This window comes from Salvelinus alpinus, chromosome 10 (assembly GCF_045679555.1).
Source record: "Salvelinus alpinus chromosome 10, SLU_Salpinus.1, whole genome shotgun sequence".
Classification (NCBI taxonomy): Eukaryota; Metazoa; Chordata; class Actinopteri; order Salmoniformes; family Salmonidae; genus Salvelinus; species Salvelinus alpinus.
Genome location: NC_092095.1, coordinates 52,375,641 through 52,397,253, shown reverse-complemented (window position 1 = coordinate 52,397,253; position 21,613 = coordinate 52,375,641). Strand labels below are relative to the sequence as shown.

At 45.3% G+C, this 21,613-nt stretch overlaps 1 protein-coding gene across 7 annotated transcripts in view; it reads right to left on the bottom strand.

Moving 5' to 3' along the window:
- Window positions 1-21,613, bottom strand: part of LOC139532230 (nck-associated protein 5-like) — a 160,826-nt gene that overhangs the window by 54,938 nt on the left and 84,275 nt on the right. For all 7 annotated transcript variants that reach the window (XM_071329592.1, XM_071329599.1, XM_071329594.1 and 4 more), the window contains one exon: window positions 3,695-3,785. In XM_071329592.1, coding sequence (XP_071185693.1) covers window positions 3,695-3,785 — 91 coding nt within the window. The remainder of the gene's footprint in view (window positions 1-3,694; window positions 3,786-21,613) is intronic.

Here is a 21,613-nt window from a genome sequence, read left to right as displayed (position 1 = left end):
TCTGATGATAGGCTTTCACGGACGCAGACAGCCATGGCTGGAGACATTGACAGATGAGGTTGAGTCCTTGCTAGCGCCGCCATATACAAACGCATTCCAAATCAAGTCGTCCCTCCCTCCCGAACATGAATTGGAAATGCTGTCCTTGGCAACAACTAGCATTACATTTTGCTTTGAACATTAAAGGACTATTCCAATCTTGGCTAAAACATACCGGTGGTTCCTAATCTTGACTTTGTTTGATTATTTTGTTTCGCAGGCACTTTGAAACCAGGGTTGTATTCATTTGTAAAAAGTTAAGCATTTCTTATTTTACAAGTTCAGGTCGTCCCTCCCTGTTCGAGTCAGTTTTCTTCTGTTTGGTGCATAATGAATATGACCCATATCTCTCCTCCAGTAATGGTACCATTAATTGAGAGCTTGTTCTTATTACCACAGCCCTGTTACATCTGATTGCTTGCTGAACATCTGGTTACAGTAGGTACAGTCATCTCGGTAACCTAACATATGTCTCTCTCCACATGTGTGTGTTAGCTGCATCCGTTCACATAAGTTAGAGCAAAATCGATCCCCCCACACTGGCACACGTCAGAGCGAAATCAATCCCCTCCACTGGCACATGTTGACAGATCCTAATTCCATGTTTAATAATCCACTCAGGTTGATTCATTCTGGGGCTGCTGTTCTTCTGTATAATACCCATCATTTGAATAATCACAGGGTATCTGGCTATGTGGAAATATGGTCCACCGCTGAGAGAGACTCTACACCGCAAAAGGCCCCCTATTCCTGTTATGCCTAGTGCTAAATACTTTATGGGCCCCGGTCAAACAGTGTGCTCTGTATAAGGAATAGGGGATTCAGAGTTATACTCCCTACGCTCACCCACAATAAATCTAGCTAATGCATGTATTAGGCTATTTGAAATGTATACTGCCATACCTCCATTTCCCGTTATGATGCAAATTTGTTATATTTGTTATTTTGTTTCACCTTTATTTAACCAGGTAGGCCAGTTGAGAACAAGTTGTCATTTACAACTGCGACCTGGCCAAGATAAAGCAAAGCAGTGCGACACAAACAACAACGCAGAGTTACACATGGGATAAACAAACGTACAGTCAATAACACAATAGAAAAATCGATATACAGTGCGTGCAAATGTAGTAAGATTAAGGGAGGTAAGGCAATAAATATGCCATAGTGGCATAATAATTACTATTTAGCAATTAAACACTGGAGTGATATAGTAGATGTGCAGAAGATGAATATGCAAGTAGAAATACTGGGGTGCAAAAGAACAAAAAAATAAATAACAATATGGGTATGAGGTAGGTGCGAGGCTATTTACAGATGGGCTGTGTACAGGTGCAATGATCGGTAAGATTCTCTGACAGCTGATGCTTAAAGTTAGTGAGGGAGATATAAGACTCCAGCTTCAGTGATTTTTGCAATTCGTTACAGTCAGCAGAGAACTGGAAGGAAAGGCGGCCAAAGGAGGAGTTGGCTTGGGGATGACCAGTGAAATATACCTGCTGGAGCGTGTGCTACGGGTGGGTGCTGCTATGGTGACAAGTGAGCTGAGATTAAGCAGGGCTTTTACCTAGCAAAGACTTATAGATGATCTGGAGCCAGTGGGTTTGGCGACGAATATGAAGCAAGGGCCAGCCAACGAGAGCAAACAGGTCGCCGTGGTGAGTAGTATATAGGGCTTTGGTGACAAAACAGATGGCACTGTGATAGACTACATTCAGTTTAAAATTACATCGCCGAAGTCAAGGATCGGTAGAATAGTCCATTTTTTGAATAATAAAATAAAAATAAAAATGTACCCCCTTTTTCTCCCCAATTTCGTGGTATCCAATTGTTAGTAGTTACTGTCTTGTCTCATCGCTACAACTCTCGTTCTGGCTCGGGAGAGACGACGGTCAAGAGCCATGCGTCCTCCGAAACACAACCCGACCAAGCCGCACTGCTTCTTAACACAGCGCGCATCCAACCCGGAAGCCAGCCGCACCAATGTGTCAGAGGAAACACCGTACACCTAGCGACCTGGTCAGCGTGCACTGGGCCCGGCCCGCCACAGGAGTCGCTAGTGCGCGATGAGACAAGGATATCACTACCGGCCAAACCCTCCCTAACCCGGACGACGCTAGGCCAATTGTGCGTCGCCCCATGGACCTCCCGGTCGCGGCAGGCTGCGACAGAGCCTGGGCTCGAACCCAGAGGATAGTCAATTTTGCGAGGGTATGTTTGGCAGCATGAGTGAAGGATGTTTTGTTGTGAAATATGAAGCCGATTCCAGATTTAATTTTTGATTGGAGATGTTTAATGTGAGTCTGGAAGGAGAGTTTACAGTCTAACCAGACACCTAGGTATTTGTAGTGGTCCACATATTCTAAGTCAGAACCGTTCAGAGTAGTGATGCAAGACGGGCGGGCGGGTGCGGGCAGTTAGTTTTACTTGCATTTAAGAGCAGTTGGAGGCCACAAAAGGAGTGTTGTATGGCATTAAAGCTTGTCTGGAAGTTTGTTAACATAGTGTCCAAAGAAGGGCCAGAAGTATACAGAATGGTGTCATCTGCGTAGAGGTGGATCAGAGAATCACCAGCAGCAAGAGCGACATCATTGATATATACAGAGAAAAGAGTCGGCCCGAGAATTGAACCCTGTGGCACCCACATAGAGACTGCCAGAGGTCCGGACAACAGGCCCTCCAATTTGACACACTGAAATCTGTCTGAGAAGTAGTTTATGAACCAGACGGGGCAGTCATTTGAGAAACCAAGGCTGTTGAGTTTGCCGAAGAATGCACTGGTCGACAGATTCGAAAGCCTTGGCCAGGTCGATGAAGACGGCTGCACAGTATTGTCTTTTATCGATGGCGGTTATGATATCGTTTAGGACCTTGAGCGTGACTGAGGTGCACCCATGACCAGCTCGGAAACCAGGTTGCATAGCGGAGAAGGTACGGTGGGATTCGAAATGGTCGATGATCTGTTTGTTAACTTGGCTTACGAAGACTTTAGAAAGGCAGGGTAGGATAGATATAGGTCTGTAACAGTTTGGGTCTAGAGTGTCTCCCCTTCTGAAGAGGGAGCTGACCGCGGCAGCTTTCCAATCTTTAGGGATCTCAGGCGATACGAAAGAGAGGTTGAACAGGCTAGTAATGGGGGTTGCAACAATTGCGGCGGATAATTTTAGAAAGAGTGGGTCCAGATTGTCTAGCCCAGCTGATTTGTACAGGTCCAGATTTTGCAGCTCTTTCAGAACATCAGCTATCTGGATTTGGGTGAAGGAGAAATGGGGGAGGCTTGGGCAAGTTGCTGTAGGGGGTGCAGAGCTGTTGACATGCTCATTGAAATTCTCGATTATCGTAGATTATCGTAGATTTTTTCTTTCAAGAACAAGGACATTTCTAGGTGACTCCAAATTTGAATGGTGGTGTATATTTACCAAAAAATATATGGGGGATTGGTAAAGATACAGACAATTACATTGATAAAAGCCACAATCTATCTGCAATATTAAAGCTGATCTACCACTCCCCCCACACTCCTAATTGATGGTGAATAACAACAACTTATCCTAATGCATGGCCCGTGTTACCAAACAAAGCATTTCTCCTACACAAGCCTCTACCGTTTGGCTTTATAAAGAGCATTTTGGAGAAGTGCTGAGCAGTGCAGTGTTACCTTGTAGGCCTTCATGATGTCCACAGTGTCCACGGCTGTCTGCTCCAGCACCCCCTGGTTCTGCAGCAGCGTCCTCACTGTCTCTTCCATCCTGCACATGCACGCACACACACACAAACAGAGGGGGAAGAAGAAGGGGGAGATTGGTTTAGAACCAGCAACACAAGAGGGGTCGGTAGCTTTTGGATCGTACCCCAGTCCCTTCCCACTACAGTATGTGGTACACCACACGATGTGGTGCTGAATGGGTACATACAGTGGGGAGAACAAGTATTTGATACACTGCCGATTTTGCAGGTTTTCCTACTTACAAAGCATGTAGAGGTCTGTAATTATTATCATAGGTACACTTCAACTATGAGAGACGGAATCTAAAACAAAAATCCAGAAAATCACATTGTATGATTTTTAAGTAATTAATTTGCATTTTATTGCATGACATAAGTATTTGATACATCAGAAAAGCAGAACTTAATATTTGGTACAGAAACCTTTGTTTGCAATTACAGAGATCATACGTTTCCTGTAGTTCTTGACTAGGTTTGCACACACTGCAGCAAGGATTTTGGCCCACTCCTCCCTACAGATCTTCTCCAGATCCTTCAGGTTTCGGGGCTGTCGCTGGGCAATACGGACTTTCAGCTCCCTCCAAAGATTTTCTATTGGGTTCAGGTCTGGAGACTGGCTAGGCCACTCCAGGACCTTGAGATGCTTCTTACGGAGCCACTCCTTAGTTGCCATGGCTGTGTGCTTCGTGTCGTTGTCATGCTGGAAGACCCAGCCACGACCCATCTTCAATGCTCTTACTGAGGGAAGGAGGTTGTTGGCCAAGATCTCGCGATACATGGCCCCATCCATCCTCCCCTCAATACGGTGCAGTCGTCCTGTCCCCTTTGCAGAAAAGCATCCCCAAAGAATGATGTTTCCACCTCCATGCTTCACGGTTGGGATGGTGTTCTTGGGGTTGTACTCATACTTCTTCTTCCTCCAAACACGGCGAGTGGAGTTAGACCAAAAAGCTCTATTTTTGTCTCATCAGACCACATGACCTTCTCCCATTCCTCCTCTGGATCATCCAGATGGTCATTGGCAAACTTCAGACAGGCCTGGACATGCACTGGCTTAAGCAGGGGGACCTTGCGTGCGCTGCAGGATTTTAATCCATGACGGCGTAGTGTGTTACTAATGGTTTTCTTTGAGACTGTGGTCCCAGCTCTCTTCAGGTCATTGACCAGGTCCTGCCGTGTAGTTCTGGGCTGATCCCTCACCTTCCTCATGATCATTGATGCCCCACGAGGTGAAATCTTGCATGGAGCCCCAGACCGAGGGTGATTGACCGTCATCTTGAACTTCTTCCATTTTCTAATAATTGCGCCAACAGTTGTTTCCTTCTCACCAAGCTGCTTGCCTATTGTCCTGTAGCCCATCCCAGCCTTGTGCAGGTCTACAATTTTATCCCTGATGTCCTTACACAGCTCTCTGGTCTTGGCCATTGTGGAGAGGTTGGAATCTGTTTGATTGTGTGTGGACAGGTGTCTTTTATACAGGTAACGAGTTCAAACAGGTGCAGTTAATACAGGTAATGAGTGGAGAACAGGAGGGCTTCTTAAAGAAAAACTAACAGGTCTGTGAGAGCCGGAATTCTTACTGGTTGGTAGGTGATCAAATACTTATGTCATGCAATAAAATGCAAATTAATCATTTAAAAATCATACAATGTGATTTTCTGGATTTTTGTTTTAGATTCCGTCTCTCACAGTTGAAGTGTACCTATGATAAAAATTACAGACCTCTACATGCTTTGTAAGTAGGAAAACCTGCAAAATCGGCAGTGTATCAAATACTTGTTCTCCCCACTGTATGGTGCTGGGGAGGTTCAGAAGTGCATCCACTGAGGCAGAGTATTGACTGACTGCCTCTGCCCCAGTGCCTCTATGGGACTTGTGATACGGTTGTGCCTCGATTTTTGTGCCAAATATTGATTTCTCTCAATGCAAACCAGAGATTTTTACCCCACAGCCTACATCAATATTCTACTCCTCACCCCTGATTCCCATATGAATCATTACAATGGCATTACCTCTTGTTCTACATTCTCCCTGGCCTATTCCAGGTAAAAAACACATCCAGTGAGAGTTGGACCTTTAGGGAGATTGTCTAGGATAGGGCTCCCTCCATTGACCCGGCTGGAAATAGGCCTACAAGTCAGAGTACAAAGAGGTGGAGCGATGAAACCACTGTGACATTTCAGGAGAGGAATACCATTGTGGAGCAGGGAGAGAAGGCCAGACTTTGATAAACGAAGACGAATTCCAAATCATCACACGGACAAAGCCAGGGACACAGCCAGGGACCTACTGTAGCCAGGTACATAACCATGGATGGACAGATGGGTGTGTCATAAGATCTCTATCTTAGGAACGGCATTTCAACATTTCATGGGCGAAGAGACAGCAAAAGGACAGATAACTTGATGTTGCCGTAAACAGCATTAGGCCACCTACTTGTGTCTCACTGAATTCCCTGTCGGTGTCAGTCACCTTCAAGTGGTGACACTTCTGATCATCCTTTCAACAGTGACAGTTGACACTGTTAATTGTTCAGGCTTAACACACTCAGCCACGTTTGTTCTGTTTGTTGTTTTGTTCTTACATCAGAGCTCAGTGAGATTTTGCCTGGTTTCCCGTCGCTGTTTTCACAGTTGAACTGTTGCACGATGGCTTTAGCGTAGGCAGGGCTGTGCTCTGCCATCGTAGTAGCCGCGCAATCTGGCAGGTTGAGTTGAAAGCCAGATAAGCTGGCTATAATCAGGCCTAGCTAGCTGACTGACTGAGAGGCTGAGTGAGTAGTCCGGTCTATGGCAGATTGCTGTAGCCCGCAGCTTAGGACACGGTCCTTAATCACTGTGGTCAGGGATAGGGGGTGTGGGACTGGGACATTGTAGTCAGGCCAGGTCAAGGACTTTATGACTGAATGACATACTAAATCAGATTAGTATGGTATTGGAAGTAACCAACATGGGGTAACTGACTCATTCAGAGTTTATTGACTTAACATTAGTTGGGAAAACAAATATGGCTGAGCTGAAATACAGTGGGATTCAGTCATCCTCTTCACAAACCTACCGGTGTGTCTACAGTGTGACCAGGGTCATGAGTTTTTTACTGGTCAGATCATGTCGTAAGGAATAACTCCTGACCCTTACTTTGATTCACTAGATGAATTACTTACCCAATATTTACATTGATACTGTATTATAAGGGTAAAAAATATATAAAAAAATCCTGCTTCATCAAAACAACTTTATTTCACTATTTCTTTCCCTCAAAATCTTCTCTTCCCTAAAACAAACATATTCAAATCAAATTCTCCACATTCTCCGCCACATTACCAGACATTACCAGTGGTCTGACCCCGGTGACCTCCACATGGCTAAGTGACAGGATGATGGGGGCCTTTGATGTTCCACTCCTCTGGCTGGCCTGTGTTGTGGATGAGGACTAGGGGCTGTATGCCGGAGGTCTGGTGGCTGTGGCTAGCCAGCACCTGAAAGGGTCTCTTTGTGTGTTTTTAATAGGGGCTGATTCAGGGCAGATCACAAGAGCACATGGTGTGCCTCAAAAGTCCGAACAAGCAATGCTGGACACGCCCAGGCCCATTCTGAATCTACAGCCTGGCCAGGGGAGATGGGCAGAACAATTCCCCTGCAGCACACACGCTCGTACACACGCTCGTACACACGCTCGTACACACGCTCGTACACACGCTCGTACACACGCGCACACACAAGGCTTCCAGTGCCGATTTGAGGGGAATGACTTCAACATGCGTTGGATTCCCCAGACTGTTTGGTCACAGGGTCCTGTATGTGCACCATATAAGCAGAGAGAGAGCGAGAGAGCAGAGGGGGATAAAGGGACCATGGATATGGATGGAAGCCACTGCAGAGAGGTGACAAAGTCTGACTTCATAGAACATGCTGACGCCATACCGTGACTGCCTGACGCCATACCGTGACTGTCAAAATGCTATTCTATGAATCAGGAATGTCCAGGACTAGCTGTAATGGTCTGCTGAACAGCTTATTCTAATAGTTAGTTAAATAGTTAACCAATAGCTACCCGGAATATCTGCACACTGTATCTTTTGACTCATCACATACGCTGCTGCTACTGTTTATTATCTGTCACTTTATTCCTAGTTATATGTACAGTACATATCTACCTCAATTACCTTGTTCCCCTGCACATGGACACTGTACTGGTACCCTGTGAATATAGCCATGTTATCGTTACTCGTGTATTTATTCCTCGTGTTGGACTATTATTTTTCTAGCATTTATTTTTTTTTCTCTCTACATTGTTGGGAAGGGCCCGTAAGTAAGCATTTCACTGTTAGTCTACACCTGTTGTTTGCGAAGCACGTGACATGTGGTAATGCCATGACAATTCAAAAAGCTATGACACGTCGTAACGCCATGACACGTCGTAACGCTATGACACGTCGTAACGCTATGACACGTCGTAACGCCATGACACGTCGTAACGCTATGACACGTCGTAACGCTATGACATGATGTAATGCTGCAACATTGGCATTCAAAAGCTACATATGAGAGGAAGCCAAACAAATTTTTATTGGGCGTCTTTTCAGCTACTAGCATACAATTTACATATGACACATCTCATCCCTCAGCGCCATACATGACTAAGGGAGATTAGCTACACACACAGTGACCTGAACATAACATTTAGTTCTATTGTCGCTGTTGTCCTCTTGAAAGGCGGGTTCAAGTTTAGCTCCCATTAATTCGAACCACATTTCTCCCTCCGATTCATCTGGGGGAGCATCACAAATAGGACTGTCTTGGACAATTACCCCTGATAATCACATTTTGATGGTGTACTGATTAGGAATTATAGTGTTTTCTGAAGCTATTTAGCGGTATAATTTGCGAGGACAGGGGAGGGAGATCCACGAGGTTGTTTTGAGTGCATAATGCTTGAAAAAAAAAAAATGGTTTATATGTAATCAAATAGAGTGTGGTTTAAAAGTGTTTATTTCATTTATCTCTAATAATAAACTTGGATTAAGATCCTAACTGTAATCCATCGACAATTTCAAAACATCCTCAAGTGGCACATGCACTGTATATTAAGTGTAAATATGATATCACTTCGATTCAATTTACATAGGCCAGAGTCTATGATCAACTTCAGCCATTAACTTTGTCTATGATACTAAATGTAATAACATTGCCGTTTAAAATCTGTTGGGAATTTCCTATTTTTGTGTGAAACACTTCAATCTTTACGCTATCAACTCTACTTGATGTCAACCCAACCCATTAGAGCTGATAACAATCTAAGTGAAAACATGCTGTGAAAGATAGCTTTGATTCTACACAAAAAAAAACATAAATCTGTCTACGAACAGATTTTTCTTAATGTGGTTACAATCTCAGTGGTTGTACATGACCTTCTATTGAGGACCTCGCTGGAGAAAAGGAGGGAGGAAGGGATGGATTAAAGAAGGCAAAGCCTGACTCGTTTGACCCCCAGACTGCACCAGCTGAATTTCAAACACGTCGGCAACAGCCAGGAAGTACAATTAAGTCTCCAATCAATCTCCAGCCCCAGGTATAAGACACACACACACACACACACACACACACACACACACACACACACACACACACACACACACACACACACACACACACACACACACACACACACACACACACACACACACACACACACACACACACACACACACACACACACACACACACACACACACACACACACACACACACACACACACACACATCACTTCAAGTAAATCCAATGGGGAAAGGAAGCCAGATGTCTGAATGAGCTGAATGAGGTGTGTTTGACAAGTCATCAGAACATGCAAACCATTGATGGACCAAACTGGCCTGTTAGAGGTAGAACACCCTGTGTGGCGGTCTCCCCTGCTTCCTGTGTCTCACATTACTCATGTCTCAGCCGCTTTCAGATGGCCCGAACATTGACACACAGATTTGCAGCTTCATGCCATTAAAGCCATGAAAACGTTCACCACTGTCCAGACATCAAATGGGACGCCATTTTTATCACCTGTCAATAAAAACTATCAAGCGCTATTCCAGTTGTAGAACGGATACTAGTGAAATTAAATTAGTTCTCAGAGGTACCTCTAACAATGCTTCATGCACAACCAAGGATTTAGCAAAAGAACGACACACACACACACACGCACACACACAGAGATCTTTAAACGCTCACACTGATCAGATTGCCTCAGTCTAACTTACCCCATGTTGCTGAATTTGGGTCCGTTGGGGTTCTTACAAACATCCTTTCTCCTAAACAATGCCACAAACACCGTGCACACTTCCCTAAGCTCCATGGGGACAAGCAAAAGGACCAGCCAGCCAGCCTGCTCTCAGTGTCACCGGATGACCCAGACACAGATCAAAATGTGGGTCTGCTGAAATAGGCCAGTCAAGAATCATACAAGCCTGAGTGCTTTTCCCATCGAACAGACACTGCCAGCATGTTTGGTTGGTCGTCCGTTAGCTAGTCGCTGGTTTGGAATCATGAACCACACACAACCCGCAGGCCAGTCTCAACCAGTCTCGCTTTCTATGAGGTGGCCTGCCTTGTGATGGGTTATTATCCAATCCCTATGCTGTCCCAGTCAGGATGATGGTCTGGTAAGGGAAGTCCAAAGGGAGGGAGAAGTTAAGGGGGAGGGAAACCCTTTCCCATATGTCCCATGTTAAGCCTGAGCCAGAGGAGGACAGCCCCTGCTGTGTCGACGCTAGGCTGCGGCTAGGCTACAACCAGATTTCAGGTCTGTGGCCACAGGGGGGAAGCCAGGATAGGGATCACTCAGCCTGGGATGAGTGTGAGGGATGGATTGGTGGAGGGGTGGATAGATGGATGGATGGATGGACAGCAGACATGTGGAGCTTTATTAGCTTCCAGGGATTAGGGAGGCTGAGTTGAAACCAGCACTTTCTATTGCTATGTAAGTCACTGCTGTGTCGTCATGTCAATACTATGCACAAGCAATAATCCCACAAATTGACAGACAGGCAGACAGACAAAGACAAACAGACGTATTTCTCAGGACACATATTACCATGATAGAGAAAGAGTGAGACCGTGAGCTCACGGGTTGGATTGATCTATCTGGCTACTGCAGCCTCCGGGCTCCTTGGGAAAAGCCCTGGTCCAAACTCTCACTCCATCAACACGGTATTAGGAGCTGAGCTCTCCAAAACACCCCATTAACCAGGTTTGACAAAGACACAATTTGAAAATAGTCTTGAGCCCCCCCCACACAAAAAAAAAGAGTAGGGAACAATCATCAGGTTGTGGCTGGATTGGGGTCACGAGGGGTCACCATGACTTGATGGATAAATATTATTATCGCCTTATCTTCACCTGGCAATAGCTCCTGGAAAACTCACCCAAACGATCCGACTCAGCACTCTTGAAGTTCCATTTTTCCGGTTGAACACTCTTTTTCTCATTTCCACTAAATCTCCTCCACCTCTATAAATGCATGTAATTGCCCGGCAGGCCGATAGATTAAGCTAAGCCACTTCTTTATCCTCTTTCAAACTTTTGTTTTGTGTTCTTTCGACCAGAATGGGTCATTGTAGTGGGGACTCTCCTGGCCTCTACCCTCTCCTCCTACCTTAGAGGGCACTGAGCGACCTGGACCCCTAATAAAGCCCTCAGGACAAATGCTGCTGGGGTCTCTGCACTCGTTCTCTGACCAAGCGATACACATCCAGTTTTGTTTAAAGCGGAAAATGGGGGGGGGCATCGTTCCCCTTTAGCACAGGGGAAGCATTACAAATTCCTTAAATCCTAGGACCACTGGCTCTTTCAAGTCACCTTTGACCCCTGACAATGAGACATGCATGACGGGGAGGCAGGGGGACACCAAAGGGACGAGTGAGACAGTCAGAGGCCAGGCAGGCCAAGGCAGTTATGTCACTGTTTTACAGCCTCCTATTCTTCTGAGAGAGATAACGACAACCTCCAGGATGCTTCCACCATTTTCATTTCATTTGAGTGAAGTACCGTGTCACATAGGGTACAAGTCTCACAAACACGCGACCAAAAAGTCACTGCATGGACATATGGATAAGACTCGAGTTAATTCCTCTTGAAAACACAATTCTTTCTCTTTTCCCTCCTTTAGTTGAGGTTGGAGTTCGAGGAAATCCATTATGTTTTTTCCACGTGTACATCTCTGGCCATAGGAAGCAGTTAGCAGTGAGCCAAGGGGCTCCCAGCAGAGGCCTCTAGCCCTCTGAGGCTCCCGGAGGATCTGCGCTAGGGTTATGTGCGTGCGTGTGTGTGTGTGCGTGACTGCGTATGTGCGTGTGAAGGGTAGCATGTACGGCCCACATGCAGCATAGAACATCACTGACGGGCCCCAGAGGAGACACTTAGGGAGGATGACAGGATGAATCGTATTACTCCACAGCACAGCCAGGAGCACAGCTGTCCCGCAACTGCGTCACTTCCCCCCCCCCCCCCCCCTTCAACCTCCTCAAACCTCACCCTGCCTGGATGCTCCTCTTGGGGCATGGAGAGGAGAAGGTGGCTGTGGTCAGGTTCTCTCCCCTCTACACACAACCAGCTAAGGTCCTTGAACATTCCCTATCATAAGCATCTACTGTGCTTGGCATTGCTGCTATGTAATGAAGTACAGGGTCATTTCAAGTTAGACGCCATGTTAACACCTTTATTCTCGACATTTTGATGAGGTAACAACAGGAGAGCGCCTCTGAAAATCCCCTATGAAATGACCCGCTGTAAACAATCAAGACAGAGCAGCGAATTTCACCGACGTTTTTATTGATCAGCATTCAGGATAATGTGTATCCAAGTCGGTACTGTGGACATCTTGATAGGTTTTGAAAAGGATCCAAAATAAACAGAACAAAGCGGAAGCGTCCATTAACACTTTAGCAACGGCTATAGAGGAGAAAGAAACCTCACTGGCTCAACCCTCGAAACCTCACTGGCTCAACCCTCGAAACCTCACTGGCTCAACCCTCGAAATAAATGACTTTAGTAGCGGCTATTAAGGCACAAGTGTCTCTATGCATTGACCATGCGTATCAGTCTACGTGCCTGATCATGTGTGGACAGGTGTTCATATTACTCCATAGACAACTCCTGTGTCGCCTGCCTGCCTGCCTGCCTGCCTGCCTGCCTGCCTGCCTGCCTGCCTGCCTGCCTGCCTGCCTGCCTGCCTGCCTGCCTTGACTATCGCAGATGAGTGCCACCGCCACCAGATCCATACAACTTCCATAAGGTCACTGCATATTCCATGTCACTGTGCCACAGGCAGTCTGCTGGTCTGCATCCTACCCAGCGGCAGCCCTTTGAAAGGCGGCAAGACAGGAAAGTCTTGATCATGTGTGAACCAACGGATGCCCTACTTTCACACAGGCTTGTAATCTGACCTCGTTTAGTACGCCTGTAAAATATCATCATAACCAACATGGTTAATCCGTAGCGGAAGTGAATTAGTGTGTGTGTGTGTGTGTCTGTGTGCGTGTGTGTGTGTATGTGCGCGTGTCAGTGACTTAAGAGTGCAGATCAAAGTAGAGTGTGTGTATCAGGTCCTGGTAACAGACATAGATTACACAGTGCTAATAAGTATCTTTTTTATAAACAGTGATCTCCCCTCCAACTAACGACTCTGTCACCACTATACAGTAATGATAGACAGACTGTTTCATCTGAATAACCTCTCCAAGTTGATCAGCCTCTGAAATGAAATTACATTTCAAAATGTCCCCTAATCCCCCTAAATAAACTCAATCATTCCAATTCCCTGACTACATTGGAACTCCTGTAACTCGGTTAATTGCATCACAAGGGAGGGTGGGGACGGAGAAATATAAAATCAGCAACAAACAAACCCTCTAATAATGTGGGTGGTTTAAATATAGAACTGACACATATTATCAGTCTAACCATCTCCAATCCATCGCTAATGTGTCTGATGGCTGTGAGTGGAACTGCAAATTCTGATGGCTGTGAGTGGAACAGCAAATTCTGATGGCTGTGAGTGGAACTGCAAAGTCTGATGGCTGTGAGTGGAACTGCAAAGTCTGATGGCTGTGAGTGGAACAGCAAATTCTGATGGCTGTGAGTGGAACTGCAAAGTCTGATGGCTGTGAGTGGAACTGCAAAGTCTGATGTCTGTGAGTGGAACTGCAAAGTCTGATGTCTGTGAGTGGAACTGCAAAGTCTGATGGCTGTGAGTGGAACTGCAAAGTCTGATGGCTGTGAGTGGAACAGCAAAGTCTGATGGCTGTGAGTGGAACTGCAAAGTCTGATGGCTGTGAGTGGAACAGCATAGTCTGATGGCTGTGAGTGGAACAGCAAAGTCTGATGGCTGTGAGTGGAACTGCAAAGTCTGATGGCTGTGAGTGGAACTGCAAAGTCTGATGGCTGTGAGTGGAACAGCAAAGTCTGATGGCTGTGAGTGGAACAGCATAGTCTGATGGCTGTGAGTGGAACAGCAAAGTCTGATGGCTGTGAGTGGAACTGCAAAGTCTGATGGCTGTGAGTGGAACAGCATAGTCTGATGGTTGTGAGTGGAACTGCAAAGTCTGATGGCTGTGAGTGGAACAGCAAAGTCTGATGGCTGTGAGTGGAACAGCAAAGTCTGATGGCTGCGAGTGGAACAGCAAAGTCTGTTGGCTGTGAGTGGAACAGCAAAGTCTGATGGCTGTGAGTGGAACTGCAAAGTCTGATGGCTGTGAGTGGAACAGCAAAGTCTGATGGCTGTGAGTGGAACTGCAAAGTCTGATGGCTGTGAGTGGAACAGCAAAGTCTGATGGCTGTGAGTGGAACAGCAAAGTCTGATGGCTGTGAGTGGAACAGCAAAGTCTGATGGCTGCGAGGGGAACAGCAAAGTCTGATGGCTGTGAGTGGAACAGCAAAGTCTGATGGCTGCGAGTGGAACAGCAAAGTCTGATGGCTGTGAGTGGAACAGCAAAGTCTGATGGCTGTGAGTGGAACTGCAAAGTCTGATGGCTGTGAGTGGAACAGCAAAGTCTGATGGCTGTGAGTGGAACTGCAAAGTCTGATGGCTGTGAGTGGAACAGCAAAGTCTGATGGCTGTGAGTGGAACAGCAAAGTCTGATGGCTGTGAGTGGAACAGCAAAGTAGCTTCAAAGAATATCAAATGAGACATTTTTTTCCTCAAGACACCACCAGATGTGCGGGGTGTGGACCAGCGCCACAAATCAACTCCGCAGCTGCTCAGACCGAGGGGCCCTGTTTGAAATGCTTCAAATGAAACACTTTGGGGCTGGTATTGGGTGTTGGATTAGCCTAAAAGGGCATTGATCTCTGAACATGAGTGCACACAGACGCAATCACGGAGCTCACTGGGAATCAGGGGAATGTGTGTGTTAGCTAGCTAGCTGTGGCCGGGTGATAACTCGTCGGTACAGCTGTGGGCCAGAACGTGCTAACACGCTAACGAGGTAAGCACATGACCATGGTCTGTAGTGTTTGTACAGCCTATGGTCTCTCTCCTCTCCTCCCTTCCCCTCTCTCAGACCGTGGTAATAGTGGGGGCCAGCTTCAGCAGTCTGAAACCAAGCATGACTCTCCAAACAACACGTCTGGACTTGAACGTCCATCCACTCATTCCTGCCTGTTTGCATCATCCTACCACCCCCCCCCCCCCACCCCCCATCAGTAGCGTGCAGACAGAATACTCCACAGAGTTGTAAATCTAGACCAAGAGTCATCATCTGCTGTTGTTATTAATACTCACAAGCCTGTAGTCCATATGTCTCCCATGTCCTGACAAGGAACACAACTTGTGGAGACTAAACTGATTCAAAGTCAAGAAGGAGAGCGTAAGTCAGTGTCTTGGAGTTAGGCCATTGATTAGCCAGCATATTATTGCAGGGGGCCATGACCTTATACACAACACATAGGCTTTAGTATGCAGGTTTAAGAGTTCTCCAGCATGCTACCGAGTATTCCAGAGTACAGTAGACAAGTGTTGAAGACAAATAGAGACAGTGAGAAGCAGAGCGAGCCTGGATCTTTCATTACCTGAAAACTGCTTCTCTCATCTTCAGGCCAAACCTAAGTGGAAGCCTTTGATGGGGGGGGCCCAGTGGCCCCCGGGTCCCCCGGTCTCTGCCTGTCCACAGGACATCCTGTCTGACTGTAGGGAGGAGGGAGGGGTGGAGGAGGGCTAGACAGCTGAGGGTGATGTGACTCAGGCTCTCCTTAAAATCCAGTCCAGTCTGGTCAACTTCTAGTAAAGTCCATACGGCCACCTTCTTTCACCTCCATCTTCCGCTACTTGTCTATGTAACTCTGCTCCTGTCCTACTAACTTGTCAAACCTCAGCCCTCGAGAAGTTGAGAGGGCTCCTGTTAGTTGGTCTCCCGTTGTCCTCTGTCCTCTCTCTACAGTGTCTGGCCCCTGTGTGTGTAAATAGCCTACAGGGTGGGCTGTGTGGGCTCTAAGTCTTCTACTAATCCCTGAGTTTTAATGACGACCAATCTGGAAGCTAGCTCCCTGAGGGCTGACCCAAGTCAGGGGCCGACCATGTGACCTTCCTGCTGGGGTCTCCTCCCCTTTAATGCTCAGCTGGATAGGGGATGGGGGAGGGTGTGTGTGTGTTGGTGGGGTTCGAGTGTGTGAGTGACCAGTCCCTTAAGGAATGCAGACCTGCTGATCTGAGGACAGACATGAACACAAAGGAAACCACAAAACTGGGAACCGAGACTATGACGTCTTTTTGTGTACAAAACGGAGAAGAAAGCCAGACGACCCACTACTGAATGATTGTTTTGATCAGGTTCCTGCCCTTACATTCACCTCCCGAAAAGAAAGCACCGAGGCACATCAGGAAGCAAACACACATCCCCGCTGGGGCTAGTAAGAAGCTGTGCTTCCCTGGGGTTCGTCTGGCTTCCCTCTTAGGCATTCTCTGATGTGTGTGTTTTCTCTATTCCCTGATCAGAGAGAAGGAAGGAGGGAGACAGCGAGGTGCTACAGATATGACAAGGAGCTCATTAACATAACTCTCTCATATCATCACAGAACACCTTGGTCTTCCAAAACAGGAGATTGGAAAGCAACCTGGTCTCAGAGCATTTCGTAGTATTCTGTAGGTATATCTGGGACACTCCATTTAGTATGATATGTTATGTTTCATATGGTATGTATTAATTTGTGGATGTCCATGATATGTTACGAATTACTATTTGTATTTTATATTATGAATTTTCAAAACTTACAATATATTTCCCGAATTTGCAAAACAAATGATATATTACGTATTCTAACGTTAGCTAGGCTAGGGGTTAGGGTTAAGTTTAGGAGTTAGGTTTAGGGTTAAGGTTAGGGGAAGGGCTAGCTAACATGCTAAGTAGCTGTAAAGTAGCAAGTAGTTGAAAAGTTGGATATTAGATAAAATGCTAAAGTTGTCCGTGATGAGATATGCACTCTAAACGTTTGGTTTACTAGACATTCACATTATACGTCTGTCCATCCACCTCGACCAACCACCCTACTTTCGTTTTTGTCTTAACTAACCATACCAAACATAACATATCATACTAATTTGAGTATCCCGAATTCACATTTACTATGTTATGTCTAGTCTATGAGACCAGGCTGTGGAAAGGCAAAACTAAAACAGACTCTAATAACTTCACAAAAAATGGTGTCATATTATGTTAAGGAAGTTCGACTGGAAAAATATGGTTCTGTTACATATAGACAGACATAACATATTATAAGCCCTTTAAGACAGGCCCATAAAGGCTCATAACATATTATAAAGCATTATTCCTGCAGGCTATAAATGTTTTACCAAAATATTGATATGTGTTTGTGGTATTTTATCTTAATCCTATTTGGAGTAGTCTTTTATAAGATGTTTCATGACTGAAAGTTAGAGGTTCTACTCTAACCTTATTTCAATGCACTATCATCATTCAAGGTGACTTCATTAAAGATACTCAAATTAATTGTTGCCATGGGCCAAAAAGATTCCAGTCAGTTTAAGGCTGTTTTCACATACAGCCCTCTTTAAAAGAACCGATCTCAGTTCTCTTTAAAGTGAACTCTGCGGTAAAAGAAATTGCAAAGAGAACTCAGTTCTCTTTCTATTCCCACTGCCCTTGCCTTTGAATGAGGACTCAACTATTTTGCCAATTCACTTCACCTATTCTGAGTCCTCTATGAATTAACATTGTTATGTTTAGAAAAGAACTCGTATTTTTTCCAACATTCACCTAATGCATTCTGGGTTTTTACAAATTGCTGGAGAAGCCATTCCATCCGAACATGTTATCAGACAGCTAGATATGCCTACTCACATTTTGGAAGCTAATAGACTGCATTTATTTAAAATATGAGTCATAATAATAATGATCAGAAGATAATATTAACATTAATATATTATTGATAACAGAATAAATAGCAGAATAATAACTGCAGATGAAATAATGCTGTAATTGAAAATTGTACACCCAATGCCCCTTTAAGAGCTAGCATTGATTCACCAAATATGTTGTTGCCTTCCTACACTATTCAAACCCCATAATTGAATAACAGTTTACAAGGCTCTCAGCCTTTATACAACATATTGCAAAAAAAATGCTCTGAACATCGTGTCAGTACAAAACTCCACACAAATGTTGTAATGTCTGTGCATCGCTAATCAATATCCAAAAACAGCACGTTTTTTTCTGCGAACCTACACATCATCATCTTTCCTCTTATGTCAGAGGAAACGGTGTTGCAGTAGTCTAGTGTGTGGTGTCAGAATAATGAGAAGCGAACCTGGGGAGCTTTGTGTTCACACTGCCCTAAAAAAGGGAACCAGCCAGTGGAATTCAAGAGAACCAAACTCAGACCACCTCTCGAGATGGTCTCAGTTCAGGTTTGCTTCAGGGGCACTTTTGAGGGGTCTGATTTCCTTTGGAGTGTTCAAACTGCACACATAAAATCGGAAAAAATTGTCTCAAAGGTGCCAAGTGTGAAAACACCCTAAGCGATTAGATGTCAACCTCCATAATTCCTGGATATTATCTATGAGTACACATTCATGGGATGAGGCTATTCTCTTCTGATGATAAATGAATGGTAGGCTATGTCTGCATCCCAAATTCCCTATATAGTTCACTACTTTCAAGCAGGGACCATAGGGCTCTAGTCAAAAGTAGTGCATTATGTAGGGAATAGGTTGCCATTTGGGATGTAGAATATGTGTTGCCTAGATGTATGCAGGACACATAGGTTCTATCCTTGACAACCAAAGAAACAGGTACAATGGAAGGTTATTTCACTGGAGAATCGGATTTTAGTGGGATTGCAAGTAATAATGCAGGTAACAATATAGTAATGAAATAATGCCCCTTTTGGATGGCACAATATGCTCAATCATCCTTAACTAAGCACTACACACAATGTGTGTGTGTGTCAATGACTTAAGAGTGCAGAGCTGGCATTATCAAGTGGGTCAAAGGTTCAGGCTGAAGACAGTGTGAGCAGTCTGCTGACTGACTGGTTTGCTGGCTGGTAAGCTCATAATTAAAGTGACCACACAGATGTCCCATCTGCCACTACGACCACCACCACACATTACTGGCTCTCATGTAAACATGATAATCCAATGAGAGGCCAGGTACACACATGCAGGGATACATGCAAATCACACACACACACACACACACACACACACACACACACACACACACACACACACACACACACACACACACACACACACACACACACACACACACACACACACACACACACACACACACACACACACACACACACACACACACACACACACACACACACACACACAAACACACAGACAAACACACACACGCACACACATGTACGCAATCATGCATATATGCACACACATGTACGCAATAAATACACACGCACACACACACAAACACGCACCCACACCCACCGACGCAGTCAGACACTCCAACATACAAAAACAAACATTATGTATTCAACAAGCCACTGAGTCTCTCTAAACCCGTTTATCTCCTCTATGTCCTGTCACTGCAGGGAAACCTCCTTTAATAGCTGAAAGGTACAGAAACAAGAGCAATACAATGACAAAGAAACCCATTTCTAGCAATGCCTGTTGAAATTACTGCCATCCACCACCACTGACAATGAGCAATACAGGGAGAATTACAACAGTTGAGCAATGCCAAGCACTTCATCTCCTATAGTGTTCAGTGTGGTGGGAAGGTCTCTTTTCGCTGAGCATTATAAGGACATAATGGAATCCCCGTCTACATTGTTCTTCCACAGTCTAGGGGCCGAGGAGGCATGCAGTCATCCACAGGAGTCACAGCCAATAAGAACAATCCGTCTGGAGAGAGGCAACCACCCGGCGACGGAAGCATCTGTCACAAAGGGACTAGAGCAGGACCCAATCACAGATAAGCCTAATATATTTCCCCCCTACACACACACATGCACACCCAGTCTAGCCTGCCTCGCTTATTCGGGCTCTGGGACATCGGGTGTCGTTATGCTAACGCTATCAGCTGATTCATTGGTCCACGCCAGCGATAGCCCAGAATATAAACAGATCTGAGATCAGCCTAGAGTCTGGATGATGTGACAGAACACATAATAAGGCTATGGCTGGTTGAGTCAGACACTGATTGGGGATCAGACTGATGGCAGACATAACTGAGGCAGTCAGGGAAGGGCGATATGAATAGGGACAAAGACTGGAGACAGGCACTTATGTAAACAAGATACGATGTCTCCCCCGCTCACTGACTTTTATTAGATCTCTGTGTTGAATGATCTGTGCCCGATTCCTCAGGCATTATTCCATATGGGGGGGAACAGCTAGCTACTATACAGACACACAATAGCAAGTCTGAGCTGTGTTGTCTGTGCTGACTGCAAAATCTAATCCATACTGTACGCCCACATGGATAAAGTAATTCCGCAACAGAATGAATATGTTGATGGATACGCATATAGATATATGGTGACAGGATGCCAAGGCTGAACATGATACAGAGTTGTGGGGTATGGGTATGTTGAGCTCGTGGGCTGGAATGACAATGTCGCATGCTGATTGTTTAACAACTACTAGTCCATTAAGTTTGACACCATATAGAATTATTGGGTTCTAAGTTAATTCATGTTTAATTGATGTGCATTGCAGTGTGTTAGCCATCAAGGCTGTTGTGAATGCGGTTGAGTGAAGCGGGTGAGTTGCCACAATAGCCACTACACTGTAACATATCTGACATTCCTTGGAGGCATGGGTTCGAATCCCACTTCTGACATCACTGTTGCGATTTGGGGGACGCTTGAACTCCAGTCGCCTTGACCAAGGGCAGCGACAGTAACCACTGGCCCACAAACACCCTTTGGAGAGCAGTTTGCAGTCTTAAGAACATCAGATTTCTTACAATACTAATTTATTTGATTTTTTAAAATTTGACCTTTATTTAACTAGGCAAGTCAGTTAAGAACAAATTCTTATTTTCAATGATGGCCTAGGAACAGTGGGTTAACTGCCTTGTTCAGGGGCAGAACGACAGATTTTTACCTTGTGAGCTCGGGGATTTGATTTTGCAACCTTTCGGTTACTAGTCCAACGCTCTAACCACTAGGCTACCTGCAAAACTTAGAGAAGAAACACTAATACCATAGCTGGACTTGTACCATAGCTGGACTTGTACCATAGCTGGACTAACCCCATAGTTAAACACTACATGACAACAATGACCCACCACGTTTAGAGGTCATTCTGCGCAACGAACTCCAGACAACTAACTTCAGTTACAAAAGTCAGACTTTTTTAATATGACAGATTTTC